The 14261-nt window shown below is 39.1% G+C and overlaps 1 protein-coding gene across 1 annotated transcript; it reads left to right on the top strand.

The window, feature by feature from the left end:
• The first annotated feature begins 3920 nt into the window (after nucleotides 1-3920).
• On the top strand, nucleotides 3921-7761 carry LOC108433720 (retinal cone rhodopsin-sensitive cGMP 3',5'-cyclic phosphodiesterase subunit gamma). Its single transcript, XM_017708457.1, has 4 exons — nucleotides 3921-4000; nucleotides 5803-5970; nucleotides 6798-6838; nucleotides 6971-7761. The coding sequence occupies exons 2-4, from the start codon at nucleotides 5825-5827 to the stop codon at nucleotides 7045-7047; spliced, it is 264 nt and encodes an 87-aa protein (XP_017563946.1). The 5' UTR covers nucleotides 3921-4000; nucleotides 5803-5824; the 3' UTR covers nucleotides 7048-7761.
• The last annotated feature ends 6500 nt before the right edge of the window (nucleotides 7762-14261 follow it).

Raw genomic sequence — 14261 nt, 5'->3', positions numbered from 1 at the left:
TTGAAGGACAGCAATAATTATGTCTTAAATTGCTTACATTTTTTTAGTTTAACATTTATGCACGTTTGCTTTTCCTTCAGTTTGGTGATTACTACTTCTACTTGCTGATTAGGATTTCCACCTGTTGAGTAGGTCTCCCCTTATGGTATAATGCCCTGAGGCCTTCCTCCCCTCAAACTCCCAACTGAGATAATTGTGGCATGACTGGGATTTAAATGCATGAGCACTATGAGGATCAGTCAGTGACAGTTAAAACACCCAGATGCCACACAGTTGCTTAAATTTGTAAATGAAAGTTAAATTAACTTCTAGCAATGTGACCTTGGATAAATAGTGTTTATCCAAGGTCCAAACATTTTGGACTGTTTTTTTACTCAGTCTTTCTGTAATTGTATGGTTCCCAAATGCCCAGTCATCAGAAGATCATGAATTTTAATCCCAGTGATGCCTCTGGCCTCTGTCTTGTCATTTTAAATCGAACTGTCTTTAATTTCTTACAGCATGGACGGCATTTAAAGGTCATGAAACAGCATCTTACTCATCCAAGCTTATGTTCAAAAGTACAACATTCAAGTTCTATTTTTGTGGACACTTTAGCTGAACCTTTCAATCTTTTTTTCATTACCTCTATGGTAAAGACGCAGCATGGTAAGATTTCTAAATATGTTTTAGAGCTAAATGAGCTCATTCTGAATGAGAGCCTGAAAGTTGAGGAAATGGAAATTTATCTAATGTTCTACTATTTGATTTGTTACTATTTATGTGAAGATTATTGGGTGAAAAGAAAGAATAAAGTAAGAGTAAAAGGAAAATGCATCATTGAAGAAATTATGCCTTCTTATGAAGTCTCACAATTCCATTTGGAAAGAAGGAAAACCAATCCGTTTTATTTAATTTAGAACACACGATGATTTTAAAGAATATGGGATAAAAAACATAATAATGGAGAAGTAGGAGAGTTCATAAAATGGAAGGCAGCATTGTCTCAGTAAATAAACAACCAGTTTCACCTTAAAAACTGTAGAACAGATGCAGTTGGAGATACAGTGCTGCTAGTGGAGTTTCAGTAGGGGAAATAGTACTGATAGTGGGCCTGCAAAGAGGGGAGAAATAATGCTGCTAGCAGGGCTGCAGTGGGAGAAAAGCATTTATCTGATTGGTTAATTGCATGAACCTATATACTCACCAGCCACTCAATTAGGAGCACCTGAACACCTGCTCACAAATGAAATTAACCATTCAGCCAAACATGTGGCAGCAGCACAAAGCTTAAAATCGACAGACAAGGGTCAAGAGCTTCAGTTAATATTGACATCATCATCAGAATCAGAAAGTCAGAAGTGACTTCCAGCCAGAAGTGGCTGTGGTATAGCTGTTAGTATCAGTTTGAATATTTCAGAAATGGCTGATTTTGATGCAAAAGAAAGAAAATATCCAGGATGTGCTACAACAGCAGACGGCTGGGTTTCACTTCTGTCAGCCGAGAACAAGAGGCCACAGTGGGCACAGGGTCACTCAAACTGTATAGTTGAAGACAAAAAAAGTCATTCAGTCTGATAAATATCATATGATATGCTGATGTTAGGGCCAGAATTTGGCTTAAATCTATGGATCCAACCTGCCTTGAGTCAGCAGTTCTAGCTATTGGTGGTACAATAGTGTTTTCTTGGCACACATAACACCCAATAATACCTAATACCAATCAAGCATTGTTTGGATACCATAGCCTATCTGATTATTGTTGCTGACCATGTGCATCGCTTTATTGCCACAATTTACATGACATTGAGTGGCCTTAACAATCATGGCTTCTTCCAACAGAGCACCTTTGGGATGCAGTAGAATGGAAGATCGGCATCATGAATGTAGCTTTCAAGGTGCACTTTGGATGCTCTATAAAGGTTTTGTCTGCTTGTTTGATTATTTGTGTGTGTGTGTGTGTGTGTGTGTGTGTGTGTGTGTGTGTGTGTGTGTGTGTGTGTGTGTGTGTGTGTGTGTGTGTATACATGCTCTTTAATCTCCACTTCCCAAGCTTCTCTAACAGGCTTTACCTGCACGAATCTCAGCTTGCACCCAACCTCCACAAGAGAGAAGAGAAAAAGACAGGGCAGAATAAAGCTGAACTGCAGTTTTACTGAAATGAAACTTTAATATAAACCAGGTTTAACATGAAGCTAATCAGTTCAAAGTCAGCTTACTGTAATCTCCCTCATTTCAAATTGTATATAGCCAGTGGAGTGTTGATCCAAGCTTTTCATAAATGGTGTTGCACTAAACCTAAACATGCAATATTTATCTGTTGACCATGCATCATCATGATAGGAATTTTCATCACTTCATTGAATGACATTTTTATTTTGTCTACTGTGTTATGACTAACGTGTACTCTGAAATTGGCCATCACATATTTACACGATTGAGCAAAAGTTTATCTTAGAAAATGCTTTAACATTAACACCTAACATTAGCAAAAGAAATACAGCACAAAAGTGATTGTCAACATGTTAGCATAAATCAATAAGAATTGAAAGGCTGTACTTTACAGTGATTTTATCATGGATAAGATGATGTTTGGCATGACAAAATTATTATTAAGTTGCAAATGAACCTTTGTCACATAATCACAAACATATACCCAGTACTAGTTTTAATACATGCCTCATAAATAGCGTTTTCTTTTCGAATCATCACTGCATCCGTGCAATAGTAGTGCTGATTTCCTGTATGGTGTTACCACCAAACTAAGACTGCCATGCATTCCATGCTTTCAGCAGATCTACAAAAACACAGATATTTGTAATCTGTAAGACGAATGTCAGGTGACAGATTCTTTACTTTGTAATTCTGTGGGTCATCGTTCAATATCCTTCAGCAAATCTTAGCTCTGAATATTGCTGCTAGTATGTTAGCTACCTGTTGATCAGCCAAATTCACATTGTCAAGAAAACGTGTTTGATGGGTTTCATTTAGGCTGTATTATGTAGCACAACTATTTCCAAAGATCTACTGGATGATCCCAGTATTCACACTTTCACTGAGCATCTGTTTGAGCTAATCAGCCCTTCAATAACTTAAATTAAGTGTGCTGCTGGTGGAATCAAATACATCCAATGCACACACCCCTAATGCCGAGTTCAATGAGGATCAAAAATCCTTCCCCACTCATATGACAGACATTTTCAGTTTAGCCTTAAAGCACCCCTAGCTTGATGTTTCATTCCAGCAAACTTAAGCTGCAGCTAACATGAAACAGTAATTTAGAGGGATCCTCTTGGACTTGATTGAAAACCCTTAAATGTTTAATTGAGTATTTATGTAAATATAAAATAGGAGTCACAGTACTGTAGAAGTTTCTACAAAGATCTTTCCAATTCACAAGGGTTCATTTGGCTTCTCAAGTCCTTTTCTGATACTTTCCAACAACCAGCTTTGGATTATCTCAGGCACTTGTGGTAATAAACATAGTTTTGTTAAAAATGTAATTTACCTTGTATTCTCCTGTCTGTATGATTGTCCAGTTTTGTCTCTTTAAATACATTACCCTCATAGGTCCAATGCAAAACTAAAGAAGCAATTTCAGACATCAAACATGACTTGGCTGATTAACTACATTTGGGATAATGAAAGAAATTTGACATTTTGCCGAACTTTCTATTTAGAGTGATGTGAAAACTGGGAGCATAACACCGTGAACTACAGACAAGCTCACATGGCTGGGGAATGAAACATATACACACACACTCCTGGAGCTAAAGTGAGCCTAATGAAAATCTGATTTACCTTCTCAGGTAGAGAGAACAGAACCGTATGTGGGTGGTGGTGGGGAGGGGTGGTGTTGGCTGACCTTGGTTGGGAACACGTGATAGGAAAAGAAGGGACGAAGGATGGAGAGATTAGGAGATGGGTATAAAAGACACGAACATCGCTCCACGCACACATACATATACATTGCTGCTCTCCACAAACACGCTGAGACCTCTCAGAGGAAAGCCTCGGACAGGTAAGACCATTCACACCATACCTGAGGTAAACAACTGTAAAGACATTGATGAGAATTTCCCTTTTGTGATTACAAAGTTCTCCCAGATTCAAAGAGGCTTAGCATTTCTTCAGAATCTACTGCATGTAAATGATTATATTATAGTACATTATAATTAAAATGATTATATTATATTCATTATTATAAAGTATTAAGCAGTGTTCTATATGCACGAAATTGGAATTCTGAAATGAATGTTTAGTTATCAGAAAATTGTTCTGTGAAATCGAGTTTGGTGGTAGTTATAAGAATTTCTCTGTTGTGGGACTTATAAAGGATTGTCTTATGCTATCTCAGCTTATCTTATTTCCAACATTTTCAGTCATAATGCATGAATGGCACGAATGTAAAGGGTAGATAGATAACTTTAGATAACTAAAGATTTTCAGATTTTAAAAAGTGGTAAAGTAGAATGTACTATTGTCTATTATCTGTGGAAACACTTAGCAAACATGTATAAACTGCTAAATGGTCTTTAGATAGCACAATAGTGTTCACTACAATACACAGTCTGGCATCCCTGTCTGTTATTACTGAATCCAATGCAGTTTGATGTTGGGCTTTTGAGGAACTGTTTGTCAGTGTGAAAGTGGAATCATTTCACTCATGTGAATGAGAAATACACTGAAGTTATGTGTGTGAACATGTATGTGCTGTAGATCAGACTTGAGGTTAAGTCCAGTAAGATGGCGAGACGGCAAAGTGTGTTAAAGATTACACTTGCGTAACACAGGATGAACTCTGACAGGCCAAAGATGTTAATAAGCTTCAATAAGCTTTAATGAGATTGCAGAGTGGGGTGGGATGGGGTTGGCTGTTAAGCGGATAGAGGGAGCAGAGGGAAGTATATGCGGGGGAAATTGGGAGAGAGAAATTGTGGTCAAATAGATAAATATTGTTGTTGTTGGTGTTGCCTGAATGTAATGGATCCTTGCTCACTTGGTGGCATTGTGCAGTATAGGTGAAACTGGTTTGTTTACTAATTAGTGATAAAACAATTAGTCAATAAATAACTTTTTTATCAGTAATTAGCCATATATACAAACCAATGTCGATCATGTATATCAGCAAAATCAGCTTTGAAGCAGATTCTGGTAAAATTATTGCTGCTATTACTAACACTAGACAAACAGCCATAGATATGCATCTGCTCGTTAGGGACAGAACCTCCAACATGGATGTTGTAGCTAATTTTTGCTATGTTAACCATTAACTTTACCTCATTATGTTAATTTTAAAAGGGATTGCAAAGTGTTTTAGTAAGAATATGGTACCAACTGCTGCTGTGCTCTGTAGTGTTTACTAGATATTAAGAGTACATTGTTGGAAATTGTAGTGTGCTCAAAATCACTCAAAAAAATTGCATTCAAACAGTAAAAGAAGCAATGTATAGTGTCCTAAAATACAAATAGAAATCTATTTCAATGCATTTAGCGTCAGTGCTAGTGTTAATCCCTGAACCCTGATTTCCTCAATCCTGTAAAGCAACATCTGCTGCCTCCTCCAGCCAGCATGGCCTTATTCAACTCTTTATTTAGATCCTATAAAAAGCTTCACAATCTTTGAACCTAAAGTAGAACAATTAATCTGAGTGTCAATTAGCGGGGCTCATCTGCAACATCAGAGATTAGCCTCCTTGCTAATCCAGATTAGTTCCAGGCACAGCCACTGAGGTTAAACTCACATTGACCACTGTGGGGCAGCAGAGAGAGCAACAACCAACTGAAGTCACACATTTTTCTGTTTGTTTTTTTCTCCTGCAGGTGAAGGCAGGTGCAGTCCGAGATGAACTCGGCTCCTCCCGCAGGCAGTGCCCTGGCGGCTCCAGCAAGCGGAGCTGGACCGACCACACCCAAAAAGGGCCCACCCAAATTCAAGCAGAGGCAGACCCGCACATTCAAAAGCAAAGCCCCTAAACCTGGCCAGAAAGGGTGGGTCACATACACAAACATGAAAAAGCACACACGCAAATATGGGTGGATGGGCATTACCATTCCTGTAGTGGTTTAAAATGTACTTTTACACCATTTATAACTCTAAAATGTTCCCAAATGTGGCAAACTGCATGCATATTTGTCTTCCTCTCACTGTCCTGCAATACAATAATTGAAATGCCTCATGAAAAGGTACCAATTAGATATAGCTTTGCACAGATATAAATCAAACCTTATACTCCACAACACAGCTGGGATTGATATACTCTATAGCAAAGAAATGTGTTTTGTTCTATTGGAACAAAGAGAAGTCTCCACCATTTGACTTAATAAACAACCTGTGATTTTTATTTTTATTTTTTATCATCAAAGAGGCCTTAAAATTCATCTCAGGCTTTTCTATAAACTCCTTGTAATACAGAACAAACCCACATATAGCCTGTAACTATAATCTGTAACGTTTGTACTAACCATCTACATATTGCTTGCCTACATTTCTTTTTTAATTTAAAACCATCATGTCATTTACTATGTCTCAGCAATTTTTCTACATTTTTCTTCTTTTTCTTTACTTTTTTATTGCTTAAATAGTAAGAGAACCAATAAATAATAAGAAAAGGAATAATTTTTAAAATTATTTTTGTAGGCTTTTAAGTATTTTAAACATTTTAAACACATTCTAAACACCTAGTAGATTTGATAAAGCTATTAAAGACAATATAATTTAATGATAAACCCCTAAATCCTACAGATTAGGATAAGGTTGTGCCTTAATTACAGTGTCTGTCTCTATAATTAAATTAGCTTCTCGCTACTTCTTTCAGGTTTGGTGATGACATCCCTGGAATGGAGGGCCTTGGCACAGGTGAGTGTTCTCTTATTTGAAGAAGCAGTGAGCCCCTTGTACCCTCCACCCCCACCCCACCTCCCCGCCCCCAAAACTCCTGCCTAAGTGTTAAAATAATAATAGATGTTTCCTTTCTTTCTATTCTTTCAGACTTCACGGTTGTGTGCCCCTGGGAGGCCTTTGGGGACATGGAGCTTAGCGACCTGGCAAAATACGGCATCATTTAAAACTCTGCCTCCTATTCCTCCCCGCCTTCAACTCTGCCCTATCCTCTCAGAGTCCACCCACTCAGCCCTCCACCTGTCGCGCGGTTATGCCACGCTGCGTGTGCCACAGCATGGCCTGATATAAGGGACTGACATAACTGCACACATATAATACATATTTTTATGATTGTTATTATTATTATTATATAATATTTTATACTGACTTCTATCCGTTGCGATAAGATGACCCCTTAATTTCCTCGTCCCCCACCACCACCATCACCACTATTTTTCCTACCTCGACTCCGCTCATTACAGTAACAGTGCTAACTGGTAATCAGCATCGCCCCCTGGGGTGACTCTGCCACTAAATATGCTGTTTTTGATGTGGTGTTTTAGCCTAAATGATGTAGCATAAATATTAAATGTTAATGAGAACATTCTGTCCTGCCGGTCTCCTCTGCACTCTAAAGTTTGTGTTAGTGGTGTTTTGGGCTTCTGCAGTAACTTATCAGTGACCATAAATATGGTGATTTTGGTCCACATTATAATGCAGTAAAAATTAATTCATTACATTCATTTATTAGAACCCTTCCCCACCCCAGATCACCCTCTTCACTCCTTCTTTCCTCTGGTCTCAAAAAAGCCTGTCCTAAAAACACATTTAATTTATTAAATGGAAATGTTCGTTTGTTTGTCGTCTAGAATTCAGTAAACTGTATATTTTCAATAAAATTGTCCTTGTTTTATTATAAAAACTGAAATATCATAAGTACAATAAAGTATAATACAAATATACAAAATAAAAAAAACCTCTAAACAAATCCAGACGTGCTTTTTTTAATGATGCCAAATGAAAACGGTCAGATTTTCAAAGATACTCATTTTCTAGTACCAGGACAAAAGCCTTCCATGCCTGAATGCTTTTATAAGACCACTCACACACTACTAGCACTTGGACTTTCATTTAAAGCAGAAGAATCAACTGTAACTAGCATATAGACTAGCAACATTTTTAACTTCAATACCATTAAACAAAAAAATTCTCAGAAACATGATTCTTATTATATGCACTGATCAAACATTTGCAGGCTTTTGTGACTGTATTCACTGACTGATTATATCATTTTGATTTAAATAATATAATCCACACACCAAAAATTTTAGAACTTAATTCTAAATGATATTTCAGAGAGCTCTGAATCATCTACAGCTCCATCACATATCATTGATGTGTGGGTGAAAACTGGGTGTGGGAAATAGGTCATTCTCAAAAATATATCATCAAAAAAATACACTATGTTCCTTTTCTGAGATAAACATCCTGAGGCTTCCCAAATTTATCTTAATCTCAAAAAGAGACATTTATTTCTTATGAATTAAGTATGAAGTCATAGCAACTGAACTTATGTAAACATTTATAAAGACTTATTCCAATAAGCATTCTCTATCAAGAAGATCACACTTATCACCTCATTCCTCAATACATTTCCACGTAAATTCCTTTACCTGAAAAAATGCTCTAAGCTAAGGCTCCTTGATTGATTCCTAAAGCTCCTTTATGTCTTGGTCTAGCTGCTTAAATGTCTTTGCGCTGTTTGAGTATATTATTTTGCAGTCCTTTTCCTGTAATGAAGTGTTTCTGGAGAGAAAGCTCTGTCGTTAAATCTGATACTACTTCTAAATGAACTGCCCTCTTAACAGCACAAGTGAAGAATGTAATGTAGGCTTTTTTGGCCTGCAACGAGACTTTACATTAAGTAAGCCTTCACATTAAGTTGGCCCACTTTACATTAAGTGCTTGTTGAATTGATCTTTAGCGTCCTGCAGATGTTACACCTTGACATAATCTTTTTATAAGTTGCCTGTCTTGAAAAACCCAATACCTTTCTCTCACTTGTACTAATATATCCCTTACTCCAGAATGCATTATATCCTTATGACATTGCTGGGTCAGCAGCTCTGAGTACCTATTTACCTACACTCTCAGAAAACAAAGTACAACACTATCAATGTGGTGGTACCCTCAGGGTTACATCTCAATACCTTTAGTCAGGGAACATAACTGTATTATAACTGTATTACAATTCAATTCAAGTTGTATTGACTCCACACATCCTGTCTCATCTCCAGGCTTTTATTTTATTGTTCTGTTTTAAAACATTATTTTATCAGAAGATACAAACATCTACTTTTCCACTAAGAACAATTTATTTAAGGTACACAATTGGACCTTATAAAGACCCATATATGCCTCACTGCTGAAGTCTACCCCCAAAACTGAGTAAGTCATGTTCATCAAAAAGGATTTCATTTCCTGTGACTTTAAGTCCTTATTAATGGCTTGTCCTGATTTCAGAAGACTGATATTTTTACTGATGTTTTGCAGCTGTGTGATTCATATTCAGTCTGTTTCAGCTGCAAACAACTCCTCAGCAGTACACTCTCCACTGTTCTTTGTTTTGGTGAGGCATTGGCAATGAACCTCAAAGTCCAGGCTGTTACTCTGAGCACTGTCTTCATCTTGCAGTACTTGTCTAGGTAACACTTTACAATACTGTTCCATAGTTAATAGGTAATTACGTAGGAGCTAATGAATAATGCTGCATTAACACCTACATCACTACTACTAACTACTAACTAAGAAGTACAGGTTAATTACTCAGTAGATAATAATGAACTAATGAGTATGTTTGTTCACTGTTAACTAAACAATATTTACTCAGTCTTACATAGCTCCTGAAGAACTACGTACTAATTATGACTACTTCATCACTGGTCATAACTACATTAGCTCAGCTGAAAACTCTTATGTGCCACATACAGAACTAGTTATTAATCAACCTACCTATCTATTCAATGTCATAAATTATTACAGCAGTGCTAATACAAAAGGCATCCTTGAAGGACACTATAATGTGTACAGTTTTGAGCAGCTACCTTAAATATTTAACCTACAGCATGAGGCAAACAGTACCGAAACATTTGCAAAAATACAATGTCTAGTAGTCTGCTTACCTGCCATTTTTAGAATAGAAAACTTCATTCTTTTCTGTCAGCACATTAGTGCTGTTTATTCATAAACAGTTCTCCTTTGAAGTCCAACCAATGATGTGGTCAAAGAGATGCTTCACAAAAATATATGGCTCACTGTATGTTGTATCCTACCTCTTTATTCTTAAGAAATGTGTGGCCCTCGTTTAAGCATTTAATAAACCCAGTAGCTCGACTACGCCACCTAGGGAATTTCACCCCAGGAAATGTGCTCTATGCAACCCCAAAAGCCCAAAGATTTGTACAGAAATGCATTATGACGTGAGACGCAGTTCAGTGTACAACATTTCCATCCATCCATCCATTTTCTAAGCCGCTTCTCCGTCAGGGTCGCGGGGGGGTGCTGGAGCCTATCCCAGCAGTCTTCAGGCGAAAGGCAGGATACACCCTGGACAGGTTGCCAGTCCATCGCAGGGCAGACAGACAGACACAGACAGTCACTTACACACTCACACACTCACACGTAGGGGCAATTTGGCATGTCCAGTTGGCCTGACTGCATGTCTTTGGACTGTGGGAGGAAACCGGAGAACCCGGAGGAAACCCACGCAGACACGGGGAGAACATGCAAACTCCACACAGAGAAGACCATGATCACCCGGCCGGGGAATCAAACCAAGGCCCTCCTTGCTGTGAGGCGACAGTGCTACCCACCACGCCACCATGCTACCCCTTTACAACCTTTACTTAAACATTTTAATGGCAATACAATACATCATAAAATACATAAGTTATTTTAAAAAACAAACAAAAAGAACAAAACAGAAACAATGTGGGGCATTGCCCCCTCCAACACCTAAGTGATAAAGAAAAAACACAAAGGTTTCTGGCTGTGCAGGTTTCTTAATATGGTATGATCATATCACATCTATAGCCATAACTGGCTTCCGGCACACTTGCACTGGGACCCACACACTGGAGATTACACAAACCACTACCACACATACACACAAATTACCAAACCTCAAGGATAGTGACTTCACACACAACAAGCCAAGTGCAAAAGAAAAGGGGAAAAGAGAAACCTCCAAGAGGGTGACCAGTCAGCCAAATTGACACCACATGCACCAAGTTGCTCTGGGAGAACAGGAAAAGACACAAATGATTAATACCAGGCCAGTCATATACCACTCAAAACCGGCAATTAACCAAATAAATATATACAGCCAATATACCCAATAAAGAAACAAGACAAATAATCTAACCAAAAACAAGAAAAATAACAACTCCCTGGGAAGGGGATAATTCAATAAAAACACTAACTGCTCATTATAACACCAAATACATATAAAGACAAAAACGGGCATAATACCAAAAAAATAAAAAATTAAAATACACGACTTTAATGACAATTAAACAATAAGGCAAAACAAACAAAAATATTTTTTTAAAAAAAGACTTGAACCCACAAAACATCTGTATAGACAAAACAGCAGCGGCTTTATAGAAGGCTCCCACTTGATGCCGCCTAGGCTGGCCCCATGGCGACAGTCCAGGGGAGAACCTAATTAAAAAGAACACACTTTTGAATCAATATTAAAGCCAAATCCTGCATGGGAACTTGGAATGAGGAAAACTTTAGCCCCACCGCTAATCAGCGGATGTACCTGAAAGCTTGTTTTACCAGTAACAAGGGATAACTTGCTCTAACTACGATGCTCTTACTGCCTGGGGTAGTAAGTGCCCAAACTTCATGCCTAAAGCTAAAAAAAAAAATCACAATGTTTAGGCCTCATTCTAAATATTAAACATGCACTGCATACACTCAAGAAAGCAAATGAAGGCAATACCTGACGACACAGATTCCCAAACCCATTCATTATCAGGCACACCAACATGTACACCTAAATGAGACAAATCTGCCATTAATCTCAATTATATGATTAAAATCAGAACACAGTAAGTGTAAAGTAGCACCAAAAGCATACCTTACAGCCAATACTGCCCACAATGACATGAAAGAGCAGCTTTAAGCCCGATATACCGGGTTTATGCTGATGCTAATGGCCATCAGCTAATGGTGTGGTAAATTCGAGGAAGGGAGGGATGGACACCCGTTTTTGGACAGAACCCCTTCAGACAAAGACGTTTTAGCAGTTATCGTATAGGCCCAGCAAACAAGACAGGCAAACGTCTCTACAGAGCGTGCTATGTTTTTATATATATCTGTAATTGGGTCCTGGACTTCCTGACTAACAGGCCGCAGTCTGTGAGGATCCACAACATCTCCTCCTCCACCATCATGTTCAGCACCGGCTCCCCTCAGGGCTGTGTGCTGAGCCCCCTCCTGTTTACACTGCTTACATATGACTGTTCAGCCGTCCATCAGCTGTCATACTGTAAAGTTTGCGGACGATACGACAGTGGTTGGATGCATCACAAATAGTGATGAGTCTGGTTATAGGCAGGAGGTGGAACACCTGGAGAGTTGGTGTAGTGAGAACAATCTCTGCATCAATGTGAAGAAGACAAAGGAGATGATTGTGGATTTCAGAAGGAGCAATACCATCCCCCCACCCCCTACACATTGGAGGTTCTGCAGTGGAAGTGTTCTCTCCAGTTATAGGTATTTGGGCGTACACCTAAGTAACAATCTCACCTGGAGTAATAACACTTCCAGCCTGATCAGGAAGGCACATTAGCGCCTCTATTTCCTCAGAAGGCTGAGGTGTGCTGGACTCGGGAGCTCAGTCCTCACCTCATTTTACTGATGTGTGGTGGAGAGCGTTCTGTGCTCCAGCATCACTGTGTGGCACGGAAGCTGCTCTGTGGCAGAGAGGAAAGCTCTGCAGAGGGTGGTGAAGGCGGCACAGAGGACTGTTGGAGTCAGCCTTCCCACCACCATTTACACCTCTAGATGCAGGAAAAGGGCAACTGGCATCATGAAGGACCCCACTTTTTGTTCTGCTCCCCTCAGGTAGGAGGTTGCGAAGCATTAAGAGCAAAACTACCAGACTGAGGAACAGCTTCTTCCCTGAAGCTGTAAGACTCTCAAATTCCAACTGAATAATCACTGCAATGGCACTTCATGTCCACTTATTTATTGCTGCTGTACTGAATCAATGCCTCCACTATATCATGCCTACACATGTCACTTTACATCTTATCTTATCTTATATATATATACTGTATATATACATATATATGGAGGCTACCCTGTAAGCCTTGGCCTGGACTGAAGGTGTTCTCAACTCGAAGCAAAAGGTGAAGTTCCAGCCGAAAATATCCCTTTGAGCTTGTTCCCCGTTTAAATGAGATATTTGACCTCTTCGACACGTGAACTGCCGGATGGCGTGGATGCATGAATCAGTGTCAAGAACATAGGCTACCTCAAGGTGGACTGCCCTACTTGCTAGACATGTAAATAAAACGCCATAACGCTTCATTCTTCCCTGGCCTTTCTTCACTTCCACTGACCCGAAATAATCCACGCCCACGTTGGTAAAGACGGGCAGATCTGGCACAACCCGTTACTCTGTGAGGTCCGCCATCTTCTGCTGCCCCATGTTTCCCTGGAAGTGTCGGCATTCTGTACACTCTGAAATGACCTTCCTGCAAGCAGAATTTGCATGAGTTATCCAGTATTTCTTTCTGAGAAAGGACAACATATGATTACAACCTGCAAGGCCAAGACACTGGTGTATATGTTTCAGGATGAGTTTGGATACATTTTGATCTTTAGTCAGAATAACAGGATGCTTCTCCTCTTCGGGCACTGCTGCCCTACTGAGCCTACCTCCAACTCTCAGCATTCCATCTTGCAATACTGGGTCGAGCTTGTGGAGATCACTGCTGCACATTACAGGCTTTCCTTCTTCTTTCCTTTGGAAATTTCTCTTGCTGATAGAAGCGAATAATGGCTTCTTCTGCCCTCTGCAGGTCAACTGGTGTCAATGGTTTGCCAGTGACCTTTATTCTTTCCTTCTGCAGCTCAGGTTTAAGAAGCTTTCTCTTTTGTGACAATGTTTGTGACAAAAGCATGCCTCTAAATTTGAGAATCCATGCAACAGATCTCTTTAATCGTTTAAAATCAGAAAAGTAGTTTAAAAACATTTGTATTGCATTCAGTGGTGTCTGTATTACGAGGTCACTCACCAGTGGTTCCCTTTTCACTTCAGGGTCATCAACAAAGACCAGAGGCTGATCCGGGATGGTAGTAGGCCACTCCTCTTCTTCATTCA

The sequence above is a fragment of the Pygocentrus nattereri genome, chromosome 1, assembly GCF_015220715.1.
Source record: "Pygocentrus nattereri isolate fPygNat1 chromosome 1, fPygNat1.pri, whole genome shotgun sequence".
In the NCBI taxonomy this organism is placed as follows: Eukaryota; Metazoa; Chordata; class Actinopteri; order Characiformes; family Serrasalmidae; genus Pygocentrus; species Pygocentrus nattereri.
The sequence above is the reverse complement of the archived record's forward strand: the minus strand, read 5'-3'. Positions and strand labels throughout refer to the sequence as shown.